Source organism: Vigna unguiculata, chromosome 7 (genome assembly GCF_037176805.1).
Source record: "Vigna unguiculata cultivar grain cowpea cultivar isolate G323 ecotype 2 chromosome 7, ASM3717680v1, whole genome shotgun sequence".
NCBI classification, from domain to species: domain Eukaryota; kingdom Viridiplantae; phylum Streptophyta; class Magnoliopsida; order Fabales; family Fabaceae; genus Vigna; species Vigna unguiculata.
In genome coordinates, this window is record NC_140798.1 from 12,743,466 (window position 1) to 12,757,556 (window position 14,091).

The 14,091-nt window shown below is 32.3% G+C and overlaps 2 protein-coding genes across 4 annotated transcripts; one reads left to right on the forward strand and one right to left on the reverse strand.

Moving 5' to 3' along the window:
• The first annotated feature begins 1,205 nt into the window (after positions 1–1,205).
• On the forward strand, positions 1,206–4,755 carry LOC114191587 (uncharacterized). 2 transcript variants are annotated; one of them, XM_085676220.1, is made up of 7 exons: positions 1,206–1,555; positions 1,701–1,802; positions 2,362–2,541; positions 2,611–3,867; positions 3,950–4,018; positions 4,106–4,304; positions 4,412–4,755. In XM_085676220.1, exons 3-7 carry the CDS (start codon positions 2,506–2,508, stop codon positions 4,444–4,446), a joined length of 1,596 nt encoding a protein of 531 aa, XP_085532346.1. In that variant the 5' UTR covers positions 1,206–1,555; positions 1,701–1,802; positions 2,362–2,505; the 3' UTR covers positions 4,447–4,755. The 2 variants fall into 2 exon arrangements, with proteins under 2 accessions (XP_085532346.1, XP_085532345.1); XM_085676219.1 differs by having other exon boundaries at positions 1,210–1,555; positions 4,394–4,755.
• A 122-nt stretch (positions 4,756–4,877) lies between these two features.
• LOC114191588 (WAT1-related protein At2g37460-like) lies at positions 4,878–7,907 on the reverse strand. 2 transcript variants are annotated; one of them, XM_028080848.2, is made up of 7 exons: positions 7,627–7,907; positions 7,463–7,528; positions 7,234–7,350; positions 6,907–7,138; positions 6,659–6,820; positions 5,313–5,464; positions 4,878–5,220 (listed from the first exon to the last, which is right to left on the reverse strand). In XM_028080848.2, exons 1-7 carry the CDS (start codon positions 7,824–7,826, stop codon positions 5,010–5,012), a joined length of 1,140 nt encoding a protein of 379 aa, XP_027936649.2. In that variant the 5' UTR covers positions 7,827–7,907; the 3' UTR covers positions 4,878–5,009. The 2 variants fall into 2 exon arrangements, with proteins under 2 accessions (XP_027936649.2, XP_027936650.2); XM_028080849.2 differs by having other exon boundaries at positions 7,463–7,525; positions 7,627–7,906.
• Positions 7,908–14,091: the final 6,184 nt, after the last annotated feature.

The following is a 14,091-nucleotide window of genomic DNA, read 5'->3' on the forward strand; positions in this document are numbered from 1 at the left end:
ATAATTATAATTAAAATCTAAATAAACTTTAATACAATCCAAATACAAACCAAAATAAAAAAATACAAATTATTTATGTGTTGGCTAAAAAAAAAGCTAACATGACCCAAATGTAAACCCCTACTTAACAAAAAACACTTGTGTAATCCTTTTATTTGCACCAACCCGGATGAGCCAGGTCAAAAATCAATCCGTATTTAAATTTGTAAAAAACTTTCAACCCAACCCGAACCCGTGGTGAGCCGGGTTGGCTCGCGGGTTCCAACCCATTTTGACAGCTCTAATGATCTCCATGTCTTAATGTCATTTTAATGTTAAAAGTTTTGTCTCAAATTCTTTTTGTTTATGTTCAAGGGATAGTTCTCTATGAGGAGAACTCGCCATAAACTCTAATGATCATGATTCTTGAAACATAGAAGTAGAAAATGACAAAACTTAGAAATAAGTGAGATAACTAGAAAAATAATTTATTGAAAGATAATATATTTTAAATAATAAAACTCGTTGATAAAACTACCGATTATATTTTAACTTTTCAATATTTAAATAATTTAGTATTATCATGTTAAATACAATGTTATTCTACAACATACTCTTGTAAAAACAATTAAAAAAAATAAGTTAACCAATGTTTTTTAAAAAGAAATTTAATGAGTGAGAAGATAAAATTAAGGAATTAGTCATTAACAAAATTAAAAAGTAGAATACATAAACCATAATTAAAAATATTTTAAAAACTTAAAATGTGTATTTTTAGTAAAAGTTCAATTCAATTTTTTTTTTAATTCTTTTAGGTTGTCATATTTAAAACACGTAAATATCTCTATTACGAAGTGTTATTATAAATAGATGATAATAGACGTCATATTATTTGATCTATACCCTCTCTCTCTATATATATTTCGTTTGATATTTTCTTTTTAATTTTATCTATTATTTTAAATTCAAATAATTATATTTTCAATTTTAGTTTTTTATTACTTTATTAAATTTTATTATTTTTAAATTAAAATAATAATTTTGTTATATTATTTTTAAAGCCATTATTTATTTAAATTTAATTATTTTTTAGTTAAATTAGTTATCTATAAAAAAAAAGCAATAGACGTATGAATTTTTGACTGGTTTGAATAAAGGAAATATACGAGAATAAATGTTTCTAGTTTTTTCAAAATAAAACCGAAAGAATAGAATAGACAGAGACAGTGACTGAGGTAAGAGGAGGCGAGGCAGCCGGCGTATGATGAACCTCTGACGCACAGAACTCGATGACGCCACGTGTACGGCAAAGATGTAATGTGACGATGGGATCGTGCGGAGCACCACGTTTTAACTTTTCCGACAAGCACAAAATCCTCAATATCTTTCTACTTCCTCTTACCGATCTTACCGTGTGCCTCTGCTTCGCATCATTCTCAACCCTTCTCTCTCAAACGTAGCTTCATTGCTTCATTCACAGTAACGCATTTCCACTTACTTCGCTACCACAATCAAATCAAAACCGATTCAAATGCTCTTCTTTTTCTTCTTTTCCGCTTCCTCCTTTCACTGACATGTGAGTTTTCCTCTTCTTTCTTCACCCAATTTTTTTTATTACCTTCTGCACCCACCAAAGATGCCGTTTTTATCATTGCATGTTCCATTTTCGAATAAAGCAATGCTTTTTAGTTTAACTTGCTTTTGGGGGTGCTCGGTTGCAGGAAATTTTCTTCACTAAGAAGCTCTCATTATCGATTGGCAAGTTTCATTGCAAAGACCAACATAGCTTTTCATTCTCTTGGTAAAGAGTGAAGAGGGAAATGGTATGTTCTCTTCTGCTTCATTGCATGGAGTATTTGCTTACTGCTGCTTCTGCTTTTGTGCTCCATTTTTAATTACAACCGAAACTTTATGTTGCTTGTAAGGAAAATGTGTGTCTTGCTTTGGGATTTTCCCATTCTGTTCTAGTTACAATCAGTGAGTGTCTTTGTTGCATGATTCACTAGACATTGATTATGCTGATTCCGCATATTCTTTTTTAATTGCATGCATTTGTTTTATCTTTATCTCATGTTGTTCTTTGTTGCAAATCTTTGCATAGCTGGTCCGGGGGGAAAGGGAGGAGAGGGGATGAAGCAGTTTTCTGCTAACTTAAAAGTTCGTCGAAATTTCTGTTTCTATTTTTTGTTTTTTTGTTTCCTTTGTTGGTGGCGATTGGTTATAGGTGGAATTTGTGGTTAAATGTATGTCAACTTGATTAGGAAATTTAATTGAAATAATCGTATTTGCATGCATATTCGCTGTGTGTAAATCTAGAGCTAGATGAGAGTGTTTTCATCTTACAGGTTTTTTTTTTATCTTGCAAATACATTTTTGGTTCAGATCCATTTTCTGCATTCATAATTTAAGGGGTCTGTAGAAAATGTGATGCGATGTAGAGGTTTAAGAGGAGGCGAGGCAGTATTTTGGTTTTCTCACGGTTCTTAAGTGAACTGTTAGTCATTTTCCTTATTGGTGACAAGATGCATGCTAAGTTTGTTCATCTACAGTTCGGATTTAGTGGTAAGGTTTTTTACATTGAAATTCTTTGGTAGGAAGAAGCATCTTTCTAATGATTTTTGTTTGTGACAGTCGTTCCACGATCAAGCATTTTGGATGGGAAAGAGTCCTGGATGTTTGAATGATGGTGACATGGCAAATGACAATTCTTCTAGAATGGATTCCAAGCGTGCTTGTTCATGGTTCATGGATGACCCTGATGTGGATCTGCTTCCCAATAAGAAACAAGCAGTAGAAGCTCCAAACAATTTGTTATCTGGAATTCTCAACTCCAATGTTCCTTCCTGGGGAAATTCCTCAGGATTTCACTCCTTAAATGGTCATTTTACCGAACAAGTATTTGCCCCAGATGCTGCAAATATGGCTTTTGAAGATGCAAATACTCCCTCTGTTAGCATAGATGACAAGCTGAGTGTGGAACGAAAGGATAACATGGACCCCTTTGGGAGTGGATCCTCGTTTGGTTTATCCATATCAACTGCATTAGAAGATCCTCGTTTAGTTTTTAACTATGATGGAATTAGAAAAGTCAGAGTAAACGAGGTGAAGGGATCCGAGAATGTCATGTCTGTTACTACAAACAGTCCCTATGATAGAGGAGTCAGTGACCCTTTGTCAAATCCTTGTCTATACAAGGCTGGTGATAATTCCATATCAACAAATCTCAACTATAACAAAGGGGGAGCCAATGTAATAGCAATGGATGGTTCCTATGAGAGAACTGATAACAATTTCATGTCTATGGGTCAATCCTATGACAAGGTAAATGATAGCTTATCTGTACATCCAACATTCAATGAGATTTGTAATACGATATCAATGGATGATAGCAATGTAATATCTATTGCTCAAGCTTACAATAAGGCTCATGGAAATTCTATGTTAACCAACCAGTTATACAATAAGGTCGACAATGGCACTATATCATCTCATTACAGCTACCACAAGGAGGGTAATGATGTGCCATTCGTTCCACGATCCTATGATAAAGGAGAGAGCACAATCATATGTTTTGGTAGCCATGATGATGACACAACTCCCTCAGACTTGTTCATTTCTGACTATGAACTGTTGATGTGTCAAGCACTTTCACACAAGTCAGAAACTGTGAAAGAGAAAGACTTGGTTGCATCTAGTTCTAATTTACTTCCAAATTCAACACAGACATCTGCACCTGCAACTGCAACTGAAAATATTCTCAAGACAAAAGAGGAGGTTAAAATGTCCAAAAGGGCTATTTCAAACAACTTCCCTTCAAATGTCAGAAGTTTGCTATCCACTGGTATGCTGGATGGTCTCTCAGTAAAGTATAAGGCGTGGTCACGGGAGGTAAAAAATTTAGTATTAATGAGTTCATCTTTCACAGTAGCTTATCATTCATCACATGTCTGGTTCTTCCTATGCTTGTTAGAAGGAACTTCGAGGTGTTATAAAAGGTGCTGGGTATCTGTGCAGTTGTCACTCATGTAATTTTTCCAAGGTAAGGTGTTGCTGATCCTTATCATAGAGTAGAATCCTTTTTTTTGAGCCAGAATGTTATCTCTGACTGATATTAAATTTCTTCCAGATTATTAATGCATATGAATTTGAGCGACATGCTGGTTGCAAGACAAAACACCCCAATAATCACATTTACTTTGATAATGGGAAAACTATTTATGGGGTTGTACAAGAGCTGAGGAGCACTCCACAGAGCATGCTGTTTGAAGTTATTCAGACTGTAACTGGTTCACCTATCAATCAGAAATCCTTCTGCATCTGGAAAGGTATTTAGGCTGTGTTTTCTGGATTTGTCTAATGTCTTTACATTCATCCAAGATGCTCATTCTCACATTTGATTTTTCCTACTTTACAGAATCTTTTTTGGCTGCAGCAGGGAACTCCAGCACATATGTGCAGAGCAAGTAAAGCAAATGTTACAAGGGAGAAATTTTGAGTTACAAGATAGGACAATCTTTGTTGGTTTCATAGGAGCAATCTTTTGATACACCTTCTGACCGATTGTCAATGCATAGGTTTTGAATCCTTCACCCATTTACCAGACAAAATGAAATATGTATTGCTAATTGGATCATTCATGGTAGCTTATAGTCGATAAATTTCATGAAGGTAAATTGATTATGTTGTCAAGGTCATTATTAATACAACTCAATATTCTGTTATGTTCTCATTCATTTATCCAGTGGATTTAATCCAGCATCGCTATCTTCTTAACAAGTCATTTCCATTTTCTTTTTCTGAATGGATGTTGATGTTAAATATGAAGAGGTTTATTGTTACACCATAATCTATGTCCTGTCTCAATGCTATGTGCTACTTATCTACCTTCTAATACAACGTTAAAAATCTGTGTTCTTGTATTTCTTGGAAGATTAAACAACCAGGAACAAACATAGCTGCTTTTGCTCATACAGATATTGCTGGAATGTCCTAAAATAGTTGAAATTTAGAAAATAAATGCCAAGTTTTCCTCACACTTGTTCTTCACTTGGAGTTGTGTTTCCATTTCCTAAATTGGTGGCTGTGGTCACTCCATGAGTGCAGCAAGTCAAATTTTCCTTCCTAGTGTTGTCCATCTCAACAATGGGCTCTTGAGTATTTGGGTCTTCTGGGCCATAGTCTTTGCTTTTTCCCCACACCACAAAGTATAGGCCCAAACAAATCACAATGGCACCACTCATTCTGCAACATTTATCAGATTTTATCATGGTTTTGGTTATAGGTACTACAAAAAAAACATCATAGATTCGTAGGTTCTTGATTTTGATGATTACCTTCCAAGGAAAACTTGCTCAGCCAGAATGAAATAGCTCATGATAGCCACGATTACCATGCAGAGAGGACTAAATGCGGTTACGAACACTGGGCCTCTACTTTTCATCACCACTCCTTGCAAGTAATAACTCACACCCGAACATATTATGCCCTGTATATCAATGCTTTAATATATTAGAATACACATTATATTATCAGGGTGGAAAAAATTACTCCAAATTTGAAGGAAAATTATTATTTTTTTGTTGTTACACGAGTTTCTATTTATTATTTGTATGACAAGAAAAAAAAAATGGAGAGAGAAAAAGAAAGAGTGAAGTTTCTCTTTTTCACACTTGATTAAAGTGGGAAGAGAATGTAGTTATATTAAAGGTGACAACTACTCTCTTTAATTAAAACTTGACGTTTAAACAACTGAAAGTTTTTTAGTTTTTTCTTATGAATTTTAACTGCTGTAATGTGCCAATTTATTAAAGAGGAATGAGAGGACAACTAGGAAAAAAAATAAATTTTGGTTTCTACACACTTGGCTAAGATTTTCTAACGTTTACATAGTTGACAAAAATGCACCTTACCTAAAAAAGTTAAATTATGAACTTGAGATTATAGGCTTATATTAGCAACAAGATTTAATTCTCAAATTTATTGCCTTAATTAGTACATGTTTATTTAAGCTTATTTTATAAAAAATTTAAGAGATCGTGTCAATTTTCAAAGAAGAGAAATAAAAAGCGTGTAAGTATACTGGATAGTGATGTTTTAACACCTAAAAAAAAATAATTTATTTCACAATTTAAAATATTAATATTTTAATTCAAAATACTAATACATATTATTATATTATTAATAATAAGAAAAATAAAAAGCGTGTAAATATACTGGATAAATAGTGATGATTAACGCCCAAAAAAAATCATTTATTTCACAATTTAAAATATTAATATCTTAATTATATTTTTTTTAACTCAAAATATTAATCCATGTTATTATATTACTAAACCTACTTTTTACTGTCTACTTCCTCTCATATTTTTCACTCCTTTCTCTAACTTTCTTTGTTTTTTATTCATTAAGTTATTATAACTTTTTCTTTCTTTCTATTTTTCATTATTCTAGTCATTTCACAAGGATGCTGAGAACAACATTACATTAAAAAAAAAAAAAAGACAAAAGAGAAAGTGGATTTTGCCAACCCCAACAAATGTAGGAAAAAAGTTTCCACTCGGTAACGTCATTTTCCTGATTAGCATTTGGATTATCTTCCATGCAATGCATGATGCTTTTAACGTGCTTTTTTTTTTTTTTCTTTTCTTATATTTAGAATTGTTAGGTTGAAAGGACTTACAGAATAAACAGCACAGAGCAATCTGATATCAAATTTTATAGACCAAACCGAAGGGTGACCCCTTTCCATGAACAAAGCCACTGCAGCACCTTCAATGGTGCCCATTAAGCATATCCATGCAGAAAGAGAGAGTGCAGCAGGGTAGGTTTTCAGGGTAATAGCCTACAAAAAGAGATGAACTTGTATCAGTTTTTGAACACACCAACATAGTTTTTTTCTTCTTCTTTAGCTTTATTCATCATTTTCACCTGCAAGATCATGAAAGAAGCCCAGCAAAAACATCCAATAGTGATCATTATGAAGCCCATGATTGTATGTTGAGTGCTTGTCCCATTATTCTGGCTTTGATCATTGCCTCCGTGTGTCCCAAAAAGCAGTGGCCCTTTAATCAGTGTCATGATCATGGCACCCGAAACAGTTGCTACAGTTCCGGCAACCTTTGCTTGGCTTCGTATACTTCTTATATTTACTTGCTCAAGCCTGATCAGAGGAAGCAAAATTTCTTAACCTTAATTATGTTTTTTGTATATGTACATGTAACAGATACAGAATAAATTATATGTTATGTGTTATACCTAAGAATCCAAGCGAAGATAAAGGTGATAGCAGGAAGCATATTGGTCATGGTAACAGCAAAGGTTGCTGTTGTGTACTTCATCCCCAAAAAGTACAGATTCTGGTCAATAACTGGCCTGACACATACAAAATCAGCACCAGAAAAGTCAAGTTACCATTATTTGTTTCATTAAAAGAAGAACTGTGAAGGAAAAAAAAAAATATATATATATATATATATATACTCACTCTATCAAGCTCAGCACCAAAATCTTGATGAAAATAGACAGTGTCATCTTTTGCCTTGCTTTCCTGCTAAAACGATGCAGTGTTAGCTCAATTATTCACACACAAAAAGAGAAAAAAAAAGGAGGAAGAAAGGTTTATATAAATATATATATATATATACTCACTTCTCAAAAAACCATGCCAAAGGAGCCATGACAAGAAAAGCAACTGCATGGCGATAAACGACAAACACATAATTGCTCATCCCTTTGTTGAGTGCATCTTTTGATATAACATCCATGACTGCGTATCCAAACTGGATTAATACCACTGCTGCGAATGGCTTTGCCTTTTCAAACCAATTTTGCTTCTGCTGGTTTTCCATGCTGTCTTGCTATACCTCCTACAACAACCTTAATACCTACTAATCTCACAAGAATGAAATGAAACAACGTAAGAGGCTCATATATTTATATGGATATATATATATATATGTACAAAAATCACTTCACCCTTTTGCCCTCCCAATTGAAAAAGGACACGTCACTTTACAATTTCATTAAGAGGGTCCACTGGGCATACACAATAACGCCGTTATTTCACACAATAGACGGAGTTCAAACGTAATTAATTCCACGGAGAATGAGGTTTTGACGATTTTTTTTTTATAAAGTTGACATATTTTCTATAAATAGGATTAAAGTATATTAATTTTTTTTAATAAAAAAGGTAATAAAAATAATATTTTATCTTATTTAATAGTTTGTCAGATTTTGTTAATATATCATTCTCCTTAAGCTTAAATAGTCATTTAATTTAATTTTTTTAATTTAGTACTATTTTAGGATATTTGTTTAATTTGATCCTAAATTTTGAAAATGTCTTTTAATTAAGTTTTTTTATTTAATACCGTTGAAATTAATAACATAATAGTATATACGTGTCGATTACACAGTGATGTAATTTTGTATTTATTGTACGGACTATGGTTTAATTAAAATCCTTTTAGATTTTGGAATCGAAGGAATTGGGATTAATTGAAAGGAAGGAGAATCTGGGTAACAACCAACTTGATATTATTTCGCCATTCTTGAGAGCACTTGGGTTTTTCCCCAAGTTCAAGAGTCATAATGCACAAGGTTCGCCACAAAAACCCCAAACCTTGTCATCATGAGATTCTCGAAAGCGTGCAGCTACCTTTTTTCTTATATATGTTTACTGAGAAACCACCATTTTCGAATATATATATCCCTCATCACATAATTATACTACGTTACTGGTTACATATATTTATGAATCACAAAAAACTTTAATACATGTTCCTTAATTCCACTCTCTAACCCCAGAGAAATAAAGAAAAGAAAAAGAGAGCTGATTAGTGAAAAATAACACAATAGTCCTACAAAATTTGAAATTAATTTTTCTTTTTTTCGCACCGAATTTTTTCAATTAATTTCATATATTTTTACCTATTTCTTCTATTTAACGGAAAATCTGTGGTTATTTTGGATTATTTACCTTTCAAATAATTTAATACTTTCTGAGTTTTAAAGTAGCCTTAATTGTTCATGATTCTATATTACAATTCCTTTTTCTTCAGTGGTTTACGTCATCGACTTTTGAATTATACGTGTAAATATAATATTTGTATAAAGAACATTTTTATGTGTCTTGTTTCTCTAACAGGAATAGAAATCATAAGTCTACCAAAAAAAATTAACAATTGAAAAACATATTATTTTTATTAAATGACAAAAAGTGGGGTCAGTTAGATGATTTCTAATTGAAAAATTGTGTTTGTTTACGAATATATATTGTACTAAGCGATAGATTATATATTTACGCTACTTCCAAAACAAAACACATATACTTAATCACTCAATATATTAATATTTTAATATATATTATTATATTAATTAAATAGGTTATAAGATGAGTGTATTTTGCTTTAAGTGGTGGCTAACCTATATGATCTCTTGTTACGAATTCATGATCATTACTCTCTGGATTGCCCTTCAGTAACAAATTTAGACCTTCATTTCAGAACATCTTAGGACTGTTTTTCCACATCCCATAGGAGGACACAAAACTAATAAAGGAAAAAAATTGTTACATTATCGTATAACAAAGATGTTTTTTGGGACTATGATATCATGTTGTGTTTGGTTTATAGAGAGAGTTGGTGTGAAGGGATGGTAGAAGCACTTAAGTCCACTAGGTAATTGGTGGCCAGAGTTGTTTGTTTTTGTGCTTTCATTATGTGTAGGCACTAGCATAATTAACCTCCTGCATGGGACTCCATTCACTACTCTGTTAATTAATTTTGATTATATATATATAAGTGGATTTGTGACCCCACTAACTGTTGAGAAACAATGACTTTGTCTACCCGTTTTGAAGCAATGGTGGGTTAGTGTGCCTGTAAATGGAGTCTCACTCAATGCGGGTCCGGTACCAACAGTAATCACCACCGCCATCACCATACTCTACAACACCATAAACAATGCTCGCAAGTAGTGCTCCGTCTCAACCACCGTGACTATATGGATATTGTTCCTGCTTAGACAATATTAAATTATTACGAGACTTAAACTTTATTTTATCATAATCTTTAGATTCTTTGAATGGATACTCCATGATTTTGTTCGTTAAGTTTTTGTTACCAGTTGTTTTGTACAAGCTTTGGAACGAGAGATGGTGTACCTACAGAAAGAATTCCGACAATTAAGTCAACAAAAAAACTTTCAAAGTCAAAACTCATATTAGGGTGCTAATGAATTACATACCTCTAATTACCTAGGTCCACCTTTATTTATAGAGAATTAATTGTCCTTGTAGCATACTATCAGTTAATTGTGGGCCCAAGTTTTGGGCTTTGACTAAGCCTGATTGGGTTTGACCATACTTAATTGGGCCTGTGTTACAGGCCCAGTTTCTTTTGGACATGCTTCATTAAGTTTTGTTCTGTTTTTTGCCTAAGTTAAAGAAGGTTCGCCAACATACCAACATATTACATTTCTTTGTCCGCTTACTTACCCACTGGTGTATTTAGGCCGGATATTCATATCTTCTCTCCTTTTTGGATGATGCTTTCGGATGGTTGACTGGTTTTGTCGCTATATAGGCAACCTTAAGTACATATGGAATATATAGTTAGCATTCTGCCCTTCTATTTATCTGAGAAGTACCCCATTTTCTTGGTCTTGTGGGTCCATATTTCTATATGTTGCTATGTATCCAGTTGTGTTGTTATTTACGAGTCTTTGATTAACACCCTATTCGGCTCTTATAGTACAAATGTTTAAATTTTTAAGCTAAAAATTGAATTTAAGTTTTTAAAATTAGTGTGTTTTATCAGCGGATTAAACAGGTTTAAGCGCTAGAGTGTAAAAGAAGTTCATTCACAAATACATTAGGTTTTCAATTTTATGTTTTTAGCACTAACACAAAAATAGTTTACCGCATTACTGAATTTATGTCTAACATGCAAGTAACAAACATAAAAATATATATGATGACATTTTTTTTAATTAAATGGTCAATATTTACATCTGCCATGTAAGTGTCAGATGTAAAAAAGAGTTTTTACATCTGATGTTGATAAGTCAAACGTAAATTTACGTCTAACATGTACACAACAGACGTAAATTTACATCTTACCTGTAATCGCTAAATGTAAAAAACAAATTACATCACTTATAGGTCATGTGTAAATGTGTTTAAAAATAACTGAGAGTGCCCATTTCTCCTCACTTTCTCCCTTGCACGAAACTCCCTGCCATTTGCGGTGATCATTTTGTGCGAGTAGGGCTTCCATTGGTGACCAAAAGCTGCATTTTTTGCTATTCTTGTGTGCGGTTCATAGGGAAACATATTTTCCTCTTATAATTTTTCTACATTGAAGTTAGTTTCTCATCTATCTTACTATATTGTTGGCGTGAGTGACTATTTTTGGGATAATTCAGTCGTAGCTATGAATGAATGTTCTCCTTATTTGTTTTGAATGTGAGTTTTATGATTTTTGGTTTGTATTAGATGTTTGATTAATTTTATATTTATTATATGTTTTATGTTTATATAATTTGAGATTAATTAGATGAAGAAGAAGAAGATAATGATGAAAAAGAAAAAGAAGAAAGAGAAGGAGAAAAACAAGAAGAATAAGGAGAAAAATGAACCACGTTGTTGAATAATTCTGAACCCCTTAATTACATTTACTGACCATTAATAACATAAAAAGTTAATTCAAGTTGATACGTATAATTTTTTTTTTCAAAGAAAAAGTTTGTGGTTAGTTATGACTGTATATTTAACCAATTTAATTAATTAATTTGGTTAACATCGACAACATATGGTTGATTTCATTCATAAACTGATTTTTATTTGTAAGAAGGTGAAGTCTCATTAAATGCACATGTTCTAACCATGGTACACAAGTTAATTCAATTTGGTAGGTAAATATATAGTTCATTTAAAACTTGGCTAATTGTGACCGCTCATGCCCTTAATTTAGTTATATTTAATTAATTTAAGGTTTAATTAAATTTTATTTCTCTCATAAATAAATTTGATTATTTTCAATTGAATCTCAATTAAATTTCGATACTCAATATTTTCATTAATCGAGATATGTTACTGTTATTTTAAATCCTTATTACTTACCTTATTACTTACATATCTTTATGAATTCCTCATGAATTCAAGTATTTTTAGTTTTGTCCATATTAAAAATTTCATTATATCGAATGTCCAATTTTTTAATTGATTTTATGTCGCTAATTAGAATAATATAACTGTTTGATTTTGAAATCTAAAATGTAACAACCGCAAACTTATAATTAATAAAAACGAAATTTAAAAACTATGTTGTTTTAGTATTTAATTTACGAAATGATTTTTTTTTCTATAAAGATGATTAAATTTCTTAAGTTCATTTTTTTTTCATTGTCTAAGTTTATGGTATTCTACTTGAAAGTATAAAAATTAAATAGTTACATCACTGTAATTAACAATAGAAACATTATTGAAAATTATTAAAAAAATATAAAGATTTTGAATTCTCAATAAATAAAATTTTTTCACACAAATTTAATTGAACATATTTAAATTTATAGAAAGCTTAAAATTTACCTAAATATTTTTTACTTTTCACATGAAAATACGTAAGTAATGAAAATGCAGAATAATCATTACATCACTTTAATCGGTTACAACATCAAACAAAAAAAAATTGTTAAATGTGACATCCTATTTCTGATAGAGTAATATACTAAAATTAATCACATCATTATAATATAAAAGAGCACATGACATGAAGCATACATATACTAACTATTACAGTTATTCATAATATACTTGAATGAAAGTTTAGGCATACCACGATGTCATAAAACATAACACAAGAGTACTATTATTTTGCAAAAGGATTGCTTAGGGAGTAAGGAATTTAAAATTTAACACAAGAGTTCTTCAAAAGGGCTCAACTGTGAGCCACAACCCAAACCATGGGGACCACTCTACACAGCAGCATCTCCACCACCCGGAGTACCTCCAGGGGTTTCCACATCTGCTCACACCAATAAATTGGTGATCATTGCAAAAAGGAGAAACCAAGCAAAGAAAGATACACCAAAGAAAGGGTAAGCTAGAGCAAAAATTGTTTTAATCATGTTATAGAGCAAATAAATAGTCAGATCATATTATGCACAAACAAAGCAGTAGGCACCCAAATCATGTGAAAGCAAACGATTTCAAGACTCTATGACTCAATATCCGGATCATACTCTTGATATAGAATTCTAAAGGAAGTATGGGCCTGTGTTGGCTTCTAAACTCTGCAGAGTCTAGACGTAAGGGGTTATTACCCAACCACACACAAGGTTAATCCTCTAATGTCTTGGACCCAATATGTCTCAAGACTAGGACCTCCTGCCACTCTCACCACATAAATCATTCTGCTCTATGTGAGCGTGAACGATTATTAGAGTTCAAGATACCTTCCTTTATCTAGACATCTCCTATATCAAGGTATACACTAACCACCATCACCAAGAGTTTCCCTTGAAACTCTTTTACCAAAAATTTTCACATGCCATCTCAAGTCTCATGCCAATCCACCACCAACCAAACAAGTCATGTTTTCCATTTCATAGTCAACATAACAAGATTTCATTTAATCTCATACTTTATAAATGCATACCAAGACATACATATATCACAAAATAGTATTCATCCCAAATAAATGAGTGCCAACATTTAAGTACCTACAATTCCATACAATCAAGCACAACACACAATCATAATTCTTACACCAAAATTCCTAAGAAAATTTATTATCACACAATCAAAATCACTACAGTAATGCGTGACACATTTCTCAAGCTACAGACATCTAATCGATGATCCAACTGGTCAAACCATAAAATAGCATGCTATGAACCAAATGTCAAAATTTGAGCTCAATCCAATGGTTAATGAGTCGGGAAAGTCAATTTTACTAAAACTGCACATATCAGAAAAATACACAGTCGCCCAACGAGCCAAGGAACTCGTCCAGCGACTGTGCGACGCACCAGAATACGAGAAATGATGTCAAACATCACAGTTTCATGAACATTTGAACCCCTAACTCAGAAATATACCAAAACTAA